Consider the following 22,326-nt stretch of genomic DNA (forward strand, 5'->3'; position numbering starts at 1 on the left):
CTGGACCTCTCCAATAAAGCTAAACTGGTGTTTCTTTTATCTTGTAAAGATGCAAAGATCATGTATCAAGTAGCCAGCTTTTGCATGGTAATACTCATGATAAGAAAATCTTATGATATCTAGATGCAAATCCAATTTTAAACTGTTTTTAAACTTTTAATCTAAAATATGTAATGTTTCAAATATGTGTTTATTTTTGTATGTTTGGTCTAAGGACCGTAATAATAATAAACAAACAGATGGGCAAACAGAAAAATAACTGTACTTAATGCAGTTCTGCTTCTGCAAAATCTTGTGCAACATTTAGTGCATTCTTCCCTGCACAGTGCCATATAACATGAGCATAAATGTAGCTTGGGTGATGTTTTGCAGCTACCAAGTCATAATTAACTACCTTCCTAGTATTTTCAAGTAAATATTCTGATCTGTATTAGTCAACATGTTGTCTGTGATCTATTTAATATGAGAATAATAGGTGTAAGGCAGGGTTTTTTATGTGGTGGCACTGCTTTGTGAAGCTACCTCTACCGCTATGAGCCTGGAACCTTCACTGCTCTGTTTTAAACACCAGAGTAGAAATATTTTGTGGGCTTTTAGTGAATAGCTGTCCAGTTACTGAATTACTTTGTTTTTACCAGCTGCTAAATTATGCTATTTATAGTCTGCTATTTTTATTGCTGCTGAACTAAAACTTTTAAAAATAATTATTGCTTTTATTCTTTTACTATTGATAATGCTGCTAGTTTTATTAGCTTTTAATTTACTGTCACCTGCTACTGATTATTTTTATTCTTGTATGCTGCCTCAGGAAACTGAGGCACTGTAAAAATTATTTAAATAAATAAAGATAACTCATTCCATCCATGATCAGGAAAGAAGTGTTTGTTTTGCCTGTACCAAGACAGAACAATGAAACATTTAATATGGGATGTTGCAATAATGCCTTTCTATGATTCCAGCATTTGTTAACTCTTGATTACGAAATTTCTCTCTCTCAAGGGGAAGTTCACAGATACCCAAATAAATAGAGTAATTATATGTAAACAGTAAGTTAGGTGGCATATACCAATCACAAAAGCATTGCAACAGTACATACCTCCTGAAATCACTGCAAATACCAGATCAGCAAGTACAGTTTGTTAACAGTAGGGGAGACAATTTAAAGGGAAAAACTGGGAGATGTGCCTGCTCATACCCTTTGAATTCATAGACTTTGTAAGTGGGGTAATATTTCCACAATGGCCTCCAGCTTTCTCAAATCTATGATTAAGCTTTATTATGATATAGCACCAAACTATTTTGGAACTGAGGAGGAGTGGCACATTATGATGAATAAAGGACAATGGCTTGGAAGCTATGAAACTTGCATGTAAGGATTGCTCATTACACAGTTCTTTCCGACCCTCCCCCTATAAGCCTCCTGAGACCTCCAAAAGACAAAAGCTAGAGGTTTTGGTCCTCTCATGGACAAAAACTCCTGTTACTGGCTGTGGGGGAGATGGGCAAAATCATATACTTCTGGTTTTGTCAGTAGTTCTTCCACTTAGACAATGCAAGAGCAGTGTCATCTTGGTTTCCCCCTCCTCAATGCAATGTCATGGACTTTCTGCTTTGGAAATTTCAGGGATAACTGGAGAAGGTGAGGCAGGAAAGAACCATGTCTGCATTTGTTCTTCCATGGTGTCCTCAGAATCCAAGTCTCAGTCCTTAATTTATTTCGAGTTTCAAATGGAAACTGTAACACAATCCATTTGGAAAGAGCCACAGACTAAAGAGCACTGCATATCACAAAGAGCTGAATATCAGTTTCAGCTCCTAGTACAACTATGCAGATAGTTTGAAGCACCTCTGGAAAAATTCCAGTTCCAGCAAAATCCCGGCTTCTACACAGAACTTTTTTAAAAATGCCAGTATATTAGTTTAGATTCTAAAACTAAGGATTGACTAGTCTTGCATATCTCTGTGTGTTCTCCAAGATAACAGAAATGTAATCATCTTTCTTTAACTTGGCTGATTCTAGCTACAAGGACTGTTACATAGACCCTTAGATAGCAATAAGGCTATTTTTCTTCTTTGTTGTAGCTACCTCTGTTGCATGGCTTTTTGTTCACACAGGTCCCCCGGAACCTAGTATTTACTTTTTAGAGTACACAGGGAGCCATGAGGGAAGGGAAGGCAAGAAAGATCTGCCTCTGCTAGTGCCCTAAGTTTGCATCCTCCTTCACAGTCCTCCAATATACTGGGAAAACATGCAATTGTGACTGTAAGCAATTAAAATATGAAAATATTTTCAAAGCCACTGTTTGATTAACTGCTTAATATTCTGTGAATCTGACTCTGATTGTACAACTATGAGCATGTTAGAACTTACAATGCATTTTCTTCTGAAAATATATTGTCCTCCTCTCGAGTTGCTGCACCAACTCCTCCAGAGAGAACTGAAATACCCTAATCAACATGGAGAAAGAACAAAAATGAAACCACTCACACTGTATGTAATATTTCAAAACTGAGAAGAGACCACCATTAGAGCACAGCACGTAGCATGGACTGTAAAACAAAGCTCTTTTGAAAGAGGATTTCTAAAATTGTGTATTATTCTACCAATATTCATAATAGAACAAAACAGGATGTAGATATAGTAAATAAAATAACCATTTGCCAATAGTGCTTATTTTAATGTTTTGCATGCAATTAAGTGTGTTTTATTTCTGCTAGTTAATGTGGAGTTCTTAATATTTGTTGTTGCGGGTTTAAATGCAGGCCTCTGAAGAAGGGGGGGTTGGGAAGGTGAATGAAGTCTGTTATGATTGGATGGTGGCAGCTGTGCCCTATGGAGCAGAGTGAACTGTAGCTTTTTAGTCAATGTACTGAGAGTAGAGATGGGCATGAACTGAAATATGAACCAAAGTTCTTGCCAAAACAGGCTGGTTCATGGTTTGCTAACCGGCAGTTCATCAGAGCCCATTTCTGACGAACCGCCACAAATTTTAGGCTGGTTCATTTGGTTCATTTTTTGGTTCATCACTGCAGACAGCCTGGCACTAATCAATCATTTTCCTAGGCAACGGGATGGAATTCCTGCAGACCTTCTGCTGACCCGGAAGTAGCCTTTTGGTGGCCTGGAAGTGGCCTTCTGCTGACCTGGAAATGATTATTTGCTGACCTGGATGTGACGTTTTCATGAACCAAACGAATCGGTTCATGAACTGGGGCAGGTTCATGAAAGTTCGTGGTTCGTGAAATGCAACGAACCACAAACCGCACGGTTCATTTTTTCCCCAGTTTGTTTCCTGTTTCTCTGAGAGAAAGTATGTATTCCGGCCAAATCAGGCAAGTGGTGTGGAGCCTGAGCTGTTTCTGTATTACTGAGAGAAAGTGTTTTTTTCTGGTTAAGTCAGGCAATCTGTGTGTAGCCTGAGCTGTCAGTATGTAGTTCAGAGACAGGTTATTCTATCAAGGTCAGTCAAGCTGTGTGAAAAGGCCTGAGTGAATCTATGTTTGTGCGGAAGAGAGGAGTGATTATTCTGTTAGTGAAGATCTCTGTAGAAAATAAGTTTCTGTGACTGGGAGTGTGAATATATAACTATTTTTGAAACTACCAGGCTTAAAAACTATTCTGAAACCAATACGCTTATCAGTACTCTAAAACCATCATGCTTATTTTCTTATAAATAAATTCTGCTTCTGCTTAAGCAAAAAAGAATTCCTTTTTTACCTCACAACCACTCTCATGTGTTGACTGTTCTGTTGTATTACCTTATATAACTAGTTTTCCTGCAATACCAGTTAAACAGAAGAGATCTAAGGTGAAAACCTTTAATGACAGTGAAAACCTCTTGGGAAGCGGCAATACATAGGTCACACAAAGAGGGCAAAATGCCACAGGTGGTGTTAACAGTGGGATTCAAACCCCAAAGGGAATGTTCTCAAGGTATAAGTCTGGGTAAAGTAGCGAACACCTGAAGCTCCATGTGTGCAGAAATATAAGGAATGTTGGTTGTAAGCAGGGCCCTCCTGAGATGAGGTAAGATAACTGTGACAAACAAAACTGGCTCCAGCTCTGCCTCTCTTGAGAAACAGCCAATGAGAGCAGGCAGAATACTGGGCCAATGACAGTTAAGAGTCCTTTGGAGGGAGTTAGAAGAGGAGACGCTTTTGGAACTGCTGAGAGAAGGCAGCAGAGAGGGATAGCTGGCTGTTGACCTGTTCTATTATACTGAAACATTCCCTGTTTAACTTCAGTATATTTATTAGTTTAGAATCTTTCACTCCTGTTCAATCTTGTAAATAAAGTTAATTTTTGTTCTGAGAGCCAGTTTGGTGTAGTGGTTAAGAGCACGGGACTCTAATCGGGAGAGCTGGGTTTGATTCCCCACTCCTCCACTTGAAGCCAGCTGGGTAACCTTGGGCTAATCATAGCTCTCTGGAGCTCTCTCAGCCCCACCCACCTCACAGGGGTGGGGATAATAATAACATACTTTGTAAACTGCTCTCAGTGGGCATTAAGTTGTCCTGAAGGGTGGTATATAAATCAAATATTATTATTTAACCTTGGCTGGCTCGAAGTCATTGACTGACGGAAAATGGCACACAGAGACCTAAGACATTCTGGTCATGACAAATGGGCCAATATAATTAATCTAAACTAGCGACAATGCCCATTCTGTGGAAAAAATACAATAGGATCTACAAAACTGATTCAGCAGGCCCCCTTCCAGCAGCAAGCGGGTACTTCACAGTGGCCTGTAGGCCAGAGTCATCAGCAATGCGCCTGCGCAAAAATAAAAAGTGGGTCATCGTCAATATGGATTGCCTTTTATATAGTAGGAAAGGATGTTGGCAGCATATACAAGGGAAAGTAAACTCTAAGTTCTCTTTCCCCAGTAGCTCTAAGGAGTATCTGAGTGAGGGGAAGTAAATAGAGGGAGCATGCTGCCTGTCTGGTAGAACCTCTGAGAGAGGAGACCTGTGCGTATATGGGTCAGAGCTCTCTGTCTAATAATAGAGGTTAGACAGGTGGCATATGGTGACTGCCTTTTACTGCCTTTACTGCCTGGGCATCTTCCAAACCTGTGAAGGGAGGATTATGGTGGGCGGCAGTGTGGAAAGGTGGTCTGCCATGTCAAAGGTAGAGGCCTATTTTTAGGTCACTGCTGGTGACAGTAATGTAAGGAGGAGCTGAAATAAAGGTCCAAAGGCAAAGGTTTTTAAAAAGAAAATTGTTACAGATGACTTTTCTACCAATATTCAAGAAGGAAGAAAACAGGATGTGAATATAATAAATAAGATAACCATTTAACACATTGCTTATACCTTTGATGATGGACTATTATTTTTGCACATCAAGATTAAAGAGGATGTATATTATGTTTGTTTTTTAACTATTTATAAGAGGCCTTGATTTCTCTGTCTCAAGCAGGAGGGAATACCTTTTCCAAGATGGGGCCTTATTTAACATACATGCAACATTTAAAACAAAATAGTTTTTCTCTAGAAAAACAGTACTGCACTTTAGACATGGGCACAAAATGAAAAAAGCCTGAAACGAAAGTTTCGTGTTTCATTGCAATCCACGAATCGTGAATCACGAAACTTCACAAAATTGACACGTTTGCCAAAATGATTCGTTAGTTCCGTGATCAGTCAGAACCCGGGACATTTCAATGGCTCCCTTCATACACGGAGATGCCAAACTTACAGGGAGACTTCAGCAGGCTCTCCTCCACCCATCCTCCCAGTTTGCAATACGTTGATCAGGAAGGGAAGAGCTGCCAGAGTGCATAACTGAAACGGGGACCAGCTGTGGTTGGGCCAGGAAGACAGAGTGAGGGTTGGGGTGGGGTGAAGGAAAAAAGGCACCCTCACCCAAAGACCTTCCCACAGCAAGGCCAAGAGCTGGAAATAAGAGGCTTATTTAAAGCAGCAGCAGCCAAAAGCACAATCCAAATTCCACACACACTCCCATTCCAATCCCAGAAAAAACGCTGACATAGATCAGAACAGGAGGTCTGTGGTTGGCTGACAGACCTGCCTAGCAGGGTTTGGAGGGGTGAGATTGGTGTGCTCATGGCTACAGAAGGCCCACCTCCTTGGTTGCCTAGGGAATTGATCCCCAGCTCCTGGCTGTATAGGGCAGAATGGAAGCTCTCCAGATGGCTAGGAAAGCTGCCAATCAAGGGCAAGTGGGCTATGATTGGGGTTTCCAATGGCAACAAAAGGTCATGATAACCACAGCCCCACAAAATGCTGTTTCACAACACTCAAAACGGCCCGTTTCGTGATGAAATTTGCTTTGTATTTCGATTTGTGCCCATGTCTACTGCACTTACCTGTAACTGTTGTTCATTGAGGTCTTCTGTGCAGGCACACATGGGACTGCACATGCGCAGCCCTACCTATCAAGAGTTTTAAAGCTAATTTTTACCACAAGAGAGCACCCTCACCTCCCAAAGCTCCTACACAGCTGTTTTCCCGCCGAAACAGCCCCTTAGGGAAGCATGGCACCCTCTGACCCTCAATCCTCTTTCACTGCTGTACTCTCCAGCTAAGTAGAAGAGCCTAAGCAGGGTAGGAGGGAGGGTATGTGTGTCTGCACAGAAGACCTCAATGAACAACAATTACAAGTAAGTGCAACACCATTTTTCATTGTCGGTCTTTCTATGTAGTCCCACATGGGAGTTTTACACGTTATTTACCTGACTGGTGGAGCTTGCGCTTTACAGGAAGAGACTGGAATACAGCTGTGCCCACTGTTGCTTCTTTCCTGCTAAGTATGTCCAGAGCGTAGCGCTTAATGAAGGTGTCAGCAGAGGACCACAGCGCAGCTCTGTTGATGTCTTAGATTGGCACACCTCTCAGCAATGCTGCAGAAGATGCTTGTGACCTTGTAGAGTGTGCATGAACTTCCAAAGGGCAAGATAAGTTTGTATACTGGTAACTTAACTTTACAGCCTGTACCACCCACCTTGCAGTAGTTTGTGCACTTTTTTCCTTTATTAGGTCCTGAGAAGTAGACAAAGAGGTGAGATGAAGGAGTGGAAGGGCTGCTCATTAAATTTGCTGATGATACCAAATTGGGAGGAGTAGCAAACACCCAAGAAGATAGAATTAAAATTCAACAAGACCTGAATACTCTGGAGAAGTGGGCAGCTGTGAATAGGATGCAATTCAACAAAGACAAGTGCACAGAATTACATCTGGGCCACAAGAATGGGAAGCACAAATACTGGATGGGGGATACACTTCTGGACAGTAGTATTTGTGAAAGGGATCTTGGGGTAAGAGTTGACTGTAAACTGAATATGAGCAGTCAGTGTGATGCGGTGGCAAAAAAGGCTAATTCAATCCTGGGTTGTATCAAAGGGTCCATAGAGTCAAAATCGCAGGAGGTCATAGCCCCTCTCTATACTGCCTTGGTCAGGCCACACCTGGAGTATTGTGTGCAGTTCCCGAGGCCTCACTTCAAAAAGGATGTGGACAAAATCGAGAGGGTGCAGAGATTGGAGAAGAGCGCCTTGGGAATGTTTAGTTTGGAGAAGAGGAGGTTGAAGGGGGACATGATTGCTCTCTTTAAATATTTGAAAGGCTCTCATTTGGAGGAGGGCAAGGAGCTGTTCCAGTTGGCAGCAGAGGGTAGGACCTGAAGCAATGGGCTTAAATTACATGCACAAAGGTACCAGCTGGATATTAGGAAAAACTTTTTCACGGTCAGAGTAGTTCAAAAGTGGAATCAGCTGCCTAGGGAGGTGGTGAGCTCCCCTTCACTGGCAGTTTTCATAAAGAGGCTGGATGAATACTTGTTAGAGATGCTTTAGGCTGATCTTGCACTGGGCAGGGGGTTGGACTAGACGGTCTGTATGGCCCCTTCCAACTCTATGATTCTATGAATCCACTCTAAAATGTTTAGTACAGTCTAAACAGAAAAGAATCGCTTGCCTTACATCCAGAGTATGTAACGCTCTTTCTGTGTCTCTTAATTATCCTTGGAAGAAGGTAAGCAACACTATCTCTTGTCATACACGAAATTTTGATGCCACTTTAGGTAGAAAGTCTAATCAAATCAGCAGCAATAGCAATCTTTATTGGCATTACATCCATATTAATAACAAAAATATTCCACGCAATCAAAACTCAGCCTACAAATACACAACTCGCCTCATCGACACAAAATACAAAAATTTAGCTACAGTTTCTATCACCTTTTGGTTCCAAGTAGCCAATAGGAAGATAATTTTATATTGATCAGATATCTCAATTTGCTCTCTCAGCAATGGATCAATAAGTGTGGGGCGCATATCACAACAATAAGTACAATACAGAAAAAAAATCGTGACCTGTTTGCTGTCTTAATCTTTGTATGTCATTAAAGGTATTTGAATTGAAAATTGAATTGAATACAGAAAAACATGTTCCAGGGTTTCTATGTCTCGCTGAGCACAAGTGCATAACACGTTAGCATATGGCATTTTATGAAATCTCCCATAAAGTATTGCAGAAGGTAACACATTAAACCGAGCTGTCATGTATGCACACACCCATGCCATTGATGTATTCACTGTAGAACTGTATTGATCTCATGCCATGAGCATATAGTTGTACTTTATAATGTAGCCACATAGTCATGCCATTCTTGCCTGCCTGAAAATGAAAGTTTTCACAGAACAAGTAACCATCCTGTTATGTATGCTGTAACTGACCTTGCAGCTGGAACTGTTTCTCAGGGGAGAGAGAAAGACTGATTTCTTTGTAATCTTCTGCCGTTTCTATCCAGACTAAGCTATTGAGTTCTCATGCAACTTCTTAGGTCTTCGCGCCTAAATACCAACTGCTCCAAGGGAGGGAGGAATAGTACTCCAAATATTAATAGTGCCTTTGCCTGTATAATCACTCCTGCCAACTTTCCCATCTATGGATGTACCCATGAACTTACTGGATCTCTAAATAAAGACCTTTCAACCAATACACTGGAGTGCTTGCTGTGAGGGGTTTGGGGGTCTACCTACTATGAACTGCCATCCCTAGAGCTAACATCTTGGCAGGAATCTCCTTTTTCCCTTTGCACTCAATATCTCTGGAGTTTGGCTACCTGCACCATGTCGATAGAGTTGGTCCCAAGGACCATGGAGCCAGAGGACCTGTCTACCCATCCACATCCCACACCTAGGGAGTTGGGAGCGATCCCTAGAGGGGGAGTCACCCATCTAACATAGACCTTAACTACTCCTAGACAATGGGCACCCCGTCCATAGGAGGAAAGGGTGAGGCGGAGAGGAGCCCTATTTGGATGCTCCCCCAATGAGACAAGAAATTTAAGCACTTGCTGGAACCTCTGCTGCCCTCGATTCCAGAAGACGACTTGCGAGTAGGACCCATTAATGGATTATCATTCATAACCCCACAGGAACTTTTGGCGGGGTGGCTGGGGAAAAGCAAAAGCCTGGAAGACAACAACCAGGACTGGACCACCTTGCATGGGTTCGAGACGGCTGACCTAACCAAGAGTGGATCAGAACTGTGGTGGGGAAATGAATTTGAACACTCTGTCATTTCCCCACTAAGGAGAGACAGTTACCTGCCCTGGGGACCTGAACCCCCTCCAGAAATACCCTTAATTGGGGGGAAGACCCCAAGATTGGGCGATGAGAACTTGAGGACTGGAGGAGCATTTGCTGAGGGAGCTTGTTTCTCACTCAAGACTCACCAGAACTGGAGGACATGACAGACCTCCGAGTAATGGGAAAAGACCCTTTGGCCAACATCCAAGAACAACTACAGGTGATGATACGATGTTAGCCTTAATGGGTCTCACATGAGGGTGGATAAGGGCTGCGACAGACACACATAGGGGGTTACCCCATGAGGGTGCGGGAGGCCCTCACCAAAGCAACCTCGAAGAGTGGCTGCTTCCTGAAGTGGTGATAGGATTACAAATTGCTTATGGCCCGGCTCCACCCCAGGAGCTATTGAGGCCACGACCATCTCCGTACCCAGTGATGGCTGGAGCTGTACCAGAAGCTACGGTTCTCGTAACCAGCAGGTTGGGAGCAAGGGAAGGGAGGGTAACAACACCTCCTGCAACAGAACAACTTTTACCGACAACCACAGGATCACAAACTAACCCACCCCAGGGGACGGAGATAAATTGGGTCTCAATGGAGGCAGGATTACAACCAAGTCTGCCACACACAGGGGACCCTACTGTACCACCTCCTCATGAAACACTGGGGGCTCAGGCGCTGTACCAGCCACCACCCCCTTTCTGCCACCAACAATCCACTGGCCTAGTAGGGACTGTGTAACAAACCAGCTACCCCCAGGGCTACCAAGGGATCAAGTGCTACAGCCCATCCCTGGGGTCCCAATCCCAAGGCAAGTGACAGCTCCTGGAACCGGGGCTCTTGCAATGGGGCCACCGCAAGGGTGGTGCGACCTAGACGCCAGATTTGATGGAAACCACGAGGACCCGGGGGTTCATTGTACAGGCCATGGAATTTTTTCAGGACTGGGGACACTTGTTCCCAAACGCACATGGCAGGGTGAGCCACTTAGGGTCCTGATTAGGGACCCCTGCAGCTGAATGATACGTAACCCTCTTTGAGATGGGAGCGCCTGAATTACATAGATTAAATGCATTTGTGTATGCCTTGAGAGCCCAATTTGAAGATCCTCTTGATGAGGAGAGGGCCAGGACAAAATTAAAGACAATAAGATAAGGGCAGAGACCCGTCTGTGAATACACAGCCAAGTTCAGGCGACATGCAGCCAAGGTGCGGGACTACCATGAGGGAATTAAAATTGAATTTTTCCATAATGTAAACAGTCCTTGGAACCCCAGGGAAGAGGGCTGATGGGGTCCAGACAACCTGCATTTGGAACAGAGAGAGCTATACGTTGGAAGCAAGGCTTGAACATTCAGTGTGGAGGCACTGGACACTTTGCATCCCAATGCCCAGGGAGACAAGAACCTGCTGGGAGGGGTCAGCCACTGAAGAGACGGGCGGGCCACCCTAAAACCCCAAGCAGGAAAGCGCCGCCAAAATGCGGATGACCCAAAACCAGCTTGGAAGCTACCGAAATGCCTGTGCAAAGGACAGAGGACCAGCTTGAGCAGCCGTTGGGAAACGAGGAAGACCTACCATAAAAAGGTCCCACCAGCAGGTCCCCCAAAGCGTCACCAAGAAAGGTGAGAGAAAAAGGGGCCCTACTGTTTCTACCAGTAACTTTAGTTAACCCTAAAAAAGGGACTCAAGTGTGAGTGCAGGCACTAATCGACTCTGGTTGCACTCAGGACTTAACAGCCCCAGCCCTAGTCACTGGATTGGGGCTCGATGTAATAGAATTAAACCAACCCATTGTATTTGAGCAAATGGATAGATCTAGCATGAAAGATCCCGCTAACTGTCAAATCGAACCAGTCCCAATGAGCATGGGAAATCACTGGGAATCCAGAACTTTTATAGTTAGCACAGTGGTTAACTATCCTCTGGTGTTAGGGAACCGGTGGCTTTGGGACCATAACCCACACATCAAATGGAAGATAGGAGAGCTATATTTTGATGGGGGGGGGTGGAATTGCATAGGACATGCGTGGACCCAAGAATTAGGTCAAAATGCTCCCTCGTCTCTAGAGACTGTGTTGCTAACCAGTGACGAGGTGGACCAAATCCCCCTCAAATACTGAGACTTGAGACAAGTGTTTGATGAAAAGGAAGCTGATGAACTCCACCCCCCCAAAGCTATGGATTGTGCTACTGAATTAATCCTGGGGGGGGGGGAGTTGTCAAAAGGGAAACTGTACTCCATGAGTGCATCGTAAAGAGAGGAACTGTGAGAATTTATTGACAAAAACTTGGCTCACGGATTCATCCGCCCAGCCAGGCCCCCCCATGCCGCACCAGTATTGTTCCACAAGAAAAAGGATGGGGGGCTAAGACTGTGTACTGATTATCATGGAATAAATGCTGTGTCAATGTCTAATGCATACCCCCTCCCCCTTATCCAACTTATTGAGCGTGGTGGTGCAAGGAAAGGTTTTCACCGAACTGGATTTAAAAGACGCTTACTTTTGAGTAAGAATAAGGGAGGGGGACGAATGGAAAACCACATTCAACACCCCGCTGGGGCAATGTGAATATCTCGTCATGCCTTTCGGATTGCACAGGGCTCAGGGTTTTTTTACAAATTTAATTATTGAAGTGCTACATGCGTACCTGTACAAATGTGTGGTTGTTTACCTTGATGATGTTTTGATTTATTCAAATGATTATGAATCACATGTAGAATTATGAATCACATGTAGGTAAGGAAAGTGCTGGCCACACTAAAGGATCGTAAGTTGCCAGTGAAGTTGTCTAAATGTGAATTTCATGAAGAGGAATTGGATTTCTTGAGATACCGGATATCACAGCATGGATTAAAAATGGACCCAGCCAAAATTCAAGCCATGGTGAGGTGGGATGCCCCCAAAACTAGATGACAATTACAATTGTTCCTGGGTTTTGCCAATTTCTATAGACCCTTCATAAAGAACTTTGCTCAAATCTCCCAACCTTTGACTGACTTACTGAAAACAAAAGGGAAAGGATCTCAAGGAATGAAACCCAGTGCTAAATTAAACTGGACTACCGAGTGCCAGGAGGTGTTTAATCATTAGAAAAAACTGTTCATCTCACAGCCAGTGTTACAACACCCAGACGAAAATCGTAAATTTGTGGTACAAGTAGACGCGTCTGATTTTGCAGCCGGGGGGGGGGGGGAGTTTGCTACTGCAAATTGATAAGGAAGGGAGATTGCATCCCTGCGCCTATGTGTCCAAGAAGTTCTCTGAAACTGAACACAATTGGACTGTGTGCGAGAAGGAAGCTTTTGCGGTAAAATTAGCCCTTACAACTTAGTGGCACTGGTTAGAGGGGCCAAAATGCCATTCGAAGTGTGGACTGATCATAAGAACTTAGAAGCCTTGTGTACCCCTCGCAAATTAGGCGCCAAGCAGTTAAGGTGGGCTGAATTCTTTTCCAAATTTAATTTTACACTAAAACACCTCCCTGGCAAATCAAATTTTCTGGCTGATGTGCTTTCGCGCATGCCTCAACATGACAGCCAAAGGGAGGAGGTGATTGATACACTGTTCTCACCGTCCCAGTTGGGAGGGGCAGTAAGTACACCTAGCCAGGCTGCAAAACCACAAAGCAGCCAACAGCCTAATCTCTCAGAGTGGGGGGGGGGGAGTCAATCTGAAACAAGGGGAGGATGGCAACTGGTACCAAGCATATAAATTATACATCCCAGCCAGCCTGAGAGGGGAAGTATTAAAACAATGTCATAATTACAAACTGGCTGGGCATTTTGGATATCTAAAAACTTTGCACTTAGTACAAAGACAATTTTGGTAGCCAACCATGAGAAAAGATTCTCAATATTTATCTTCCTGCCCAGTGTGTATAATGGGAAAATCCAGAAGGGGAAAAACCACTGGACTATTGCAACCACTAGAAACCCCTTCTAGGCCATGGGATGTTATCTCAATGGACTTTATCACTAATCTGCCCTCCCTCCAAGGGATGTACTGTAATCCTAATGGTGGTAGATTTGTTTTTAACAAGCTCATTTTGTTCCATGTGCAGCTATTCCTACAGCGAAGAAGCTGGCCAGCCTTTTCATGCAGCATATGGCATGTCTTCATTCATTTCCAAGTAAGGTAATTTCCAACAGAGGAATACAATTAGTTGCCAACTTCTGGCGGGAGCTTCTCAAAGTAGCAGGGATTGAACAAGGTCTCAGCTCTTCATATCATCCACAGACCGATGGTCAATCAGAGCAAACTATTTTTGAGATGTTATATCAATTATCAACAAGATAATTGGACAGACTTTCTACCTTTCGCAGAATACGCATACAACAACGCTATACACAGTTCCACAGGTGCTTCCCCTTTTAAAATAGCCCAAGGCTATGAAGGAACAGCAATACCTTTTGTTACACCCCTGGCTCTCAACAACCAGGGGACATGGGGGAATGGTGGACTAACTTAACAGACCTATGGAAAATCATACAAGAGACTCTGAACAAAGCCAAAGACGACTATAAAAAGTTTGCTGACAGGAAACGCTCTGAACAATGGAAATTACAACCAGTGAACTTTGTGTATATCTCCACAAAAAATATTAAAGCAGAACAACCTAGTAAAAAGTTTGGATGGAAATTTTTGGGACCATTCCCCATAAAGAAAGTGATAAATGAAGTAACTGTGGAAGTAGAACTTCCAAAGAACTTACAACTTTATCTTGTATTCCACTTCAGCCTACTGAAAAAAGCCCCCCCTTCTGACAAATGGAATCCAGAACGGGGGGGGGGGCTCGTCCAATCTTAGTAGATGGACAAGTACATCATGAAGTGGAAGATATTTTAGATTCTAATATAAAACATAACAACTGTATTACCTTGTGCGCTGGAAATATTTTACTGAATCATATAAGGAATGGGTGGAAAGTTCACAAATGAGAGCCCCAAGACTCCTTGCCAAATTTCATAGACTTTACCCTGACAAACCTATACCCCTGTAAAGAGAGGGTGAGCCCACTTAAGGGGGGCAGTAATGTCATCTGTGCACATACCCCCATGCCACTGATGTATTCACTGTAGAACTGTATTGATCTCTCTCTGTCCTAATGCATTGATCTCATGCCATGAGCATATAGTTGTACTTTATAATGTAGCCACATAGTCATGCCATTCTTGCCTGCGTGAAAATGAAAGTTTTCACAGAACAAGTAACCAGCCTGTTATCTCTGAAAGTATGCCGCACTGACCTTGCAGCTGAAACCATCAATGTAACTGTTTCTCAGGGGAGAGAGAAAGACTTTGATTGCTTTGTAATCTTCTGCCGTTTCTATCCAGACTAAGCTATTGTGTTCTCATTCAACTTCTTAGGTTTTTGCGCCTAAATGCAAACTAAATGCAAATTTCACGCCTAAATGCAAAGGGAGGGGGGAATAATGTGGTTAAGCCACATGAATGACTCCATCAGCATGTGAAAGATGAAGCTATCCTCATTATTCTTAAAATGTAGATGTAACCAAAATTTGATAGTATTAATCCATGCTTTAGTCTCAAGGAGTCTTTGATTGGTTTCAAGGCAGATGGCCGCATAAGACACACACATGGAAAGGTCCAATATTTTCCATAGGAAGTTGGATTGTACTCTTTCTGCTTTCTTGTTGAAATCCATAATCCATATAGGTACACCATAAAACAGTCCTGCACTTATTTTGTGGTTGAATACTCTAATAGCTGCAGGCACAAATTGATTACCCTTGGTGAAAAAGAAGTGAAAGAGCGCAAGTAAGTTGCAGGTCACAGATTTTATCAATTTCCTTCTATGAGGAACCCATCTAACCCTATAATTGAAATGGTTTCCTAAGTAACGAAAACTTTTGACCTGCCCAATGCTACTACCTCTTACATTCCATTTTAAGGATTTCCATATTTTTGCGAAAACCATGATTTTCGATTTCTCAAAATTCAGGGTCAGTTTGTTTATTTTGTAATAATCATGAAAGCATGGTAATAGTCTTTTCAAACCAATTTGCAAGAGAGAAAGTAAAACTGCATCATCTGCGTATAAAAGTAGTGGAACAAGGATTGCCCTAAGTCTGGAACTATGGCCATCTATATCCTTCCAAAAAGGGAGCCAGATCATTTATAGAGAGGTTGAATAATAGGGGGCTAAAATACAGCCTTGTTTCACCTCAACATTTATTGGAATTTTGGGGGTCAGATCTCCTTCACGAGCATCTAACCTAACAAGTGGTGTTTTGATGTAACTTTTTAATAAAAAATAAGAATCTCTTATCTACACCAGCACTTACAAGTGTCTTCCAAGTAATTCTCTTGAAACAGAATCAAAAGCTCCCTTGAGATCTAGAAAGGCCACGAAAAATTTGGAGCCCCTCACTTTCTTATATTTATTCACAAGATGGCTTAGCACTACACAGTGATCTAGAGTAGATTTCCCATGACAGAATCCAACTTGTTGTTCTGGTCCCAAAATTTACCACTCTGGCATCTAAGCACGAAGTTTATTCACTAAGTATCCTGCATAAAGTTTCCCTGCAATAGACGGGAGGCTAATGGGTCTGTAATTATTTGGGACTTGGAAATTCCCTTTTTTGAATATTGGCACCAATATCGCATTCATCCAAGCATCTGGCATTAACCCTGTCTTGTCTCTTTCAGTAAACAAAGGGGCCAAAAAGGGAGCCCTTCACTCTGAGAATGACTTAAACAATTCAGGTGGAATTGTGTCAGGCCCAGGGCCTTTCCCAGGCTTAAGGTGCTCTGTCACAGCTGCTGGAGCCCAGGGTAGCTGTCTGTAGGCTGCCACCACTCTGGTACAGGTTTCCTAAAGAAGGGCCCAGAGCACCCAACTAACACCTTTTGTTGACTCTTTCCCAGTAGGTTTGATTTATTACATGACCAAATGAGGCAGAATAATAAAGAACTTGATTTAAAAGGTTTATTAATAACTGGTTCTTAAACTTGGTATATTAAAGAGAATAGTAAAGGTTGGTGAACAAACAAAACTAAAATACCCTAACGCGTCTAAGTAGACTGCTCTTAACTGTCCCCTGGTGACTGACTTCCAACTGTCTCACCCCTTCTGGATGAGGGAACACTCCATCTACAGCAGCCTCTCCTCAGCTGTGCTCCCTAGAAGTGAACACCCTCCCCCTGTGATGAGGCCTTTTATCTCTTCTCTCAGGCACCATCTCCCTCCTTTCCTATTGGTGCAATTTCCCCCTCAGAATCCCCTCTTACCCAATCACAGGGGCCAAAGGGAACCTGGGAAATGTAGGCCTTGCAGTAACTTTAGTGCAGGCTTCTCCAGAGCCTCTAGGCCTCACTAGGCCCAGGCTCATAACATGCTCAATGCGGGATTCTACCTCCTCAGCCTGTACCGGAGGCCATTCAGGGCAATCAGACATTTTGAGAGGAGCTTCCTCTGATAGGCTAACTCTACTTTTCTAGAAGATTGAGAGGAAGTAATCATGCCACTTATTTGCAGTAATAGGACTATTTAAGACCACCTTCTTATCCAAAGAGCCTGAGACCAAAGCCAAGAATTTCTGTGTATCATTATTTATTGTGGCCTGAAGAAAAAGATCCCAACATTTTTGTGTAAATGCTCTTCGTTTGTTTCTAAGGGTTTGATTTAATTGATACTTCAGCTCAAAATATATTGATTGCGGTCTTGATAAGTTTGATTCTCTATACTGCTTATATATGGCAAGCACCTGAGCTTTCGTTTTTAAGCATTCATTATCAAACCACCCTGGTGTACCTAACTCCTTATGAGCTTGCTGTTGTGCTGATTGCATCCCAAGGGCATACACAAGCTGAATCATGATTCTATCAAATACATAAACTAACTCTGAAGTGTGAGATGACTTCCTTGACAGCGCCATAGATTCTGCTAGAGTATTTGGATTTAAAAAATCTTATAGCCTTGCAAGCCGTTTTACGCAACCAGTGAATTCTAGGAATCCTCTTTTCCTCATTCTCATAATTGGCCCTATCATTGTCCTGACTCCTGGGGGAGAAAAACTGACCAAGAACCAGCATCAGGGCGAAATGATCTGAATGCTCCCTGATTTTAAAAGAACTCACCTGTCTCAGAAGAGACGGGGATGAAAGTCTAATCTAGTTCTCAGCACCACCTTTTCTGGATGAATTTTCAAGAAAGGTGGTTCAACACTCAGGGCTGCCAACTCACTCTCTCTGAAGATGTTATTGCTAACAACAGTGCTATTTTCATTGACAGCAGTCTCAGTTGGCATGTAGTCATTGGCTCAAGAGGTTTGGTCATGAACTTGGCCAGAACCAACTGTAGCAACCACTGTGGCACAACTCTTCTGGAAGGTGGGAACGTGTTGTTTAACCCTTTCAAAAACATTTTGGAAGTATAATGAGAGAATACTGTTCTATTGTTAATTGGTGTATGGAAAGCCAAGATGGCCTCCAAATACACCTTAATGGATGAGTTTGAGAACTCCTGTTTCTTTAGACCTAACAAAAATTCTAAGATTCAATCCAGGGTACAATTAGTTGCATTCACATTCTGTTCCTCTGCCCATGCAGTGAATTTTCCCCATTTTAGTCCATACGACTGCCTCATGGACAGGCATCTGGCATTCAATAAGACATGTGCTACATCCGAGAGTAATGTTGTAGTGGCGTTATCAACCAAGCCATCAGCTGGAGCTTATCCACTTCGTGGTGGAATGTCCCCTGCTAGGACAGAAGGTCTGTCACTTTAGTTAAGTGAATAGTCTTGTTGTTGGCTAATCTCAACAGACTATGGAACCATGGTTGTCTGGACCAGTATGGGGCTATTATTATTTTTGTTCCCTCCGACTGGAGTTTGCTCACTACTCTGGCGAATAATGGGATTGGTGGGAAAGCGTAGTACAGATGTCCCAACCAATGCAGCTGGAAAGCATCTTCCAGTGAGTCTTGAACAAAATAACTTGGCTCTTCTGTTCTCTCTTGCCGCAAATAAATCTATGTCTGGGAACCCCCACTGTTGAAAAACAGGGTCTATATAAATGTCTCGAATGGTCCATTTGTGTGGGTTCACCCCAAGTCTGCTGAGCCTGTCTGTGATAGTATTGTCTTCTCTGGGTATATGCACTGCACTTATGTTTGTGCCCTGGCCTATGGCTCACATCCACAGTGACATAGCTTCCCTGCACAATGCCTTAGAGTTAGTGCCTCCCTGCTTGTTTAGGTAAAACATAGCAGTTGAACCTGAATGTTTCTTTCCTTCGTTACATCTGTGAATGAAACTAAGGCAAAATAAATTGCTCTTAATTCTAGTAAGTTAACGTGTAAACCCCTTTCATTCTGTTTCCATGTTCCATGGGCATACAGCTTCCCACAGTGTGCACCCATCCTCTGTTTGATGCATATGTGGTAAAGGAGATCTCTGATACTGTGTGCCCAAATTACACTTTTAGGAGATGTGCTTCCACGACCCACCATTGAAGGGATTTCACTATTTTCCTAGAGATATTAAATGTCTTCTCCTGTGGATCTGACTCCCCACGGAACAGTGAGATAAACCACATCTGTAGTTCTCTCATCTTCAACCTTGCAAAGGGGACTACTGCAGTGGTAGAGGCCATGAGCCATAATAGTGTTTGAATTCTCTTTGCTGATTGGAACTGGCAACTCTGGAATGATCCTATCAACCCTTTCATCTTTTGTGCCCTCTTCAGGCAGCAATGCTTTATTGATCGAACTATCTAATACAGCACCTATGAACTGAATCTTCTCGGTCGGTTCCAATTTGGACTTTTTCTGGTTTACAAAGAGTCCCAACCGTAAGTAGGTATGCAAGATTATTTCATCTGTTTACGAACCTCCTCCTGTGACTGGCCAGTAATAAGCCAGTTGTCAAGGTACGGATATATACAACAATTCAATGTTCTTAGATAGGCAATAACCACAGCCATGCGGTAAAAAAACATGGTGCTGTGGATAGGCGAAAGGGAAGGATGCTATACTGAAAAACTTCCCCACCATATATGAATCCGAGGAACTTCCTATGTACTGTATGGATAGAGATATGCAAGTAAGTGTCCTTAAGGTCTAATACTGCAAACCAACAATTATTGTCAGCAACGTCAGCACCAAGTGTAGTACTGTCATATGGAATCTGTGAGAAGTAATGAATTTGTTCAGATTTCGTAGATCCAGAATAGATCTCTGTCCCCCATCTTTTTTATTCACTAGGAGAAACCTTTAATAGATCCCTAGCCTTGTCTCCCCTTCAGATAGGGGTTGCACTGCAACCTTTCACCAAAGATTGGTTCTGGACCTTGGACTAGTCAGAACTGCTTGTTGCTTTGGAGCTGCTCTTTAGGGTGATGCGACTGTGACCCCTGCCTTGGCCTGTGGGGTTGCTTTCTCTTTGTAAAGTCATCTTTGGCTGCCTCGGTAGGGCTGGCTTGAAGGATGTGAATGACCCTGGTAAGGCTGAAAGCGGTAAGACTTCCCTCTATACTGAGACTGCCGTTTAAATTGCCGTGCCTGGGTTTGTTGTGTTGGTGGAAGAATGCCATATGATCATGCTGTCTGACGATCTTTTTTTCTTTGGGGATAGGTAATTGTTGGGTCTTCTCCAAAAAGAGTGTCTTCCCTTCGAAGAGAAAATCCTCCACCCTGGCACGTGTCTTGGTCGGCAGAACCGTCACACGTAGCCAGGCATGCCTCCTCAGCACTATGGCTGACATCAAGGATCTCGCATAGGTATCAACAGCATTCCAACCAGTGTTGATTTGGTGTTTCACAAGTCTCATCGTCTCCTCTTGTATGATTCTGACCAGTGATCTCTGGTCTTCTGGCAGTTTGTCATGAAAGGCCTTACTCAAAAGAAAAATTTGGTATGCACCCATCATTCCACTATATTTTGTAATTTTAATATTCAAAGCAGCTGAGAAATAAAATTTTCTCCTTATGGCATCCAACTTCCCCCCCTCTTTATCAGACAGAGTGAAATGTGGTCCTTGCCTTTGACACATCTGTAGTTCCTCAGTAACTAGTGAGAATGGTGGAGAGTGTGATGACAAGTATGTGCATGAGTCATCCTTTGTTTTATATAAGCTTTCAGCTTTCTTGGTGTTAGCAGTAGCCGATGCATGATTTTCAAAGAAGCTACTCATCATCTCCACCACCCCCTCAATGATTGGGAATGCCACATTCGAGGATGACCTGGCATATATGTGTCTGAGAATCTTATCCTTAGGTTTTGGCTCAGCGGAGGAGATATCTATCTCGAAGGATCTTGCCATTCTCAGGAGTCGTTCTGTGTAGGCACAAAAATTGTATGTCGGTGACGTATCTCCTGTCTCCCCCTCCATATTATCCAGTGATGGGTCTGATGGGGTTGCTGGGGCTGGCCCTTGTTAGGTATGGATCTGGTCCAGTATTCGACTCTGAAAATGGAAAGGCCATTCTGGAATTGGAGAAGGAGTGGTGCTTCCTTAATGGTTCTGGTGACAGTTTTCTGGACCATACATCCATATGGTACACCCTTTCCAGTGTCCACTTCCCTGTCAGCATGCCTTGAGTAGCTTATGTAATGAGTACTGGGCTGGAAGATATCTCCTCTGAGGGATCTCACTCTTTTCCTCTGATGAGCACACTGATGGTGTCCTGGAGTGTGCTGATGATATCCTGGAGTATATTGATGAGGTGAGAGGGGGTTCAATCACTAGGACCTCTTGATCGATCCTATCGCTTCCAGATGCTCTAGGAGTTGCCTCTTTTGAAGACAAATGCTTGGTCTTCTTCTTCCTAGGAAACTCTCCTTCAGATGCACCTTCCTTGCTTGACGGCTCCAATGCGTGAGCCTGGGCAGACAGAGCCTTAGTGGAGTCTTTTGACTTTGACCTCCAGATATGAGGTGTTAGATCTGGTCGCATCGGGGACTCGGTTCCAACTGACTTGATCAAGGTCTAGTCAGGTCCAGTAAGCTCGATGTCTCAAGAGACCTCGGTTCTACTTGGCTTGGTCGAGTTCGAGTTGGATCCGGCACACTCGATGCCTCGAGTGAGATGGAGTGGGTACGACTCCAAGGAGTATTTGAACCCAATGAACTGAGGTGTGGAGTAGAGGATGGCTTCAGATCCAAGAGCTCAGCACTGTCAGGCTACGCTGACTTAGTCGCCTTTAGGGACAGTCCTGCTGTGGCTAAGGCTTTCTCCCATAGAGATGCCTTTAAATGGATAGCCCTCTCTGCTCTGGCTTTGGGTGTAAAGCTCTGGCAGTGCTTACATATCAGGGTATTACGCCCCTCTCCTAGGCTGATCAGACACAAGGAATGCCCACCAGTCTTTGTCATTTTGTGTTGCACTTTGTGCAACGTTTGAAAAGGGCTTTTTTGGACATCTTACTTACGTCTACACAAGATTGTGAAGGAAAAAACCAATGGGGCCTTGACCGAAGAGTCTTAGCTATGAACCTCGCTGACTGGTAGCAAAAGAGGAACTGAGGGTCAGAGGGCACCGCACATCCTTAAGGGGCTGTTTCAGTGGGAAAACAGCTGCGCATGCGCTTTGGGGGGCGAGGGTGCCCTCTGGTGGTGAAAATTACCTTTAAAAATCTCCGATCGGGGGGTCTGCGCCATGCACAATCCCATGTAGGACTACAGAGAAAGACTGACAATGGACAGTTGTTTTATTAATATACAATCTAATGCATGCTTATCTTGCTAAAACACAATTATTTATTTACAAGATTTTTATCCTGTCTTTCTGTCCTCAC

The 22,326-nt window shown here is 43.4% G+C and overlaps 1 protein-coding gene across 1 annotated transcript in view; it reads right to left on the reverse strand.

Annotated features, from left to right (window-relative positions):
- Window positions 1-22,326, reverse strand: part of TTC3 (tetratricopeptide repeat domain 3) — a 209,880-nt gene that overhangs the window by 85,245 nt on the left and 102,309 nt on the right. Inside the window, exon 31 of the mRNA XM_054973156.1 lies at window positions 2,372-2,448. Coding sequence (XP_054829131.1) covers window positions 2,372-2,448 — 77 coding nt within the window. The remainder of the gene's footprint in view (window positions 1-2,371; window positions 2,449-22,326) is intronic.

This window comes from Eublepharis macularius, chromosome 3 (genome assembly GCF_028583425.1).
Source record: "Eublepharis macularius isolate TG4126 chromosome 3, MPM_Emac_v1.0, whole genome shotgun sequence".
Taxonomy (NCBI): Eukaryota; Metazoa; Chordata; class Lepidosauria; order Squamata; family Eublepharidae; genus Eublepharis; species Eublepharis macularius.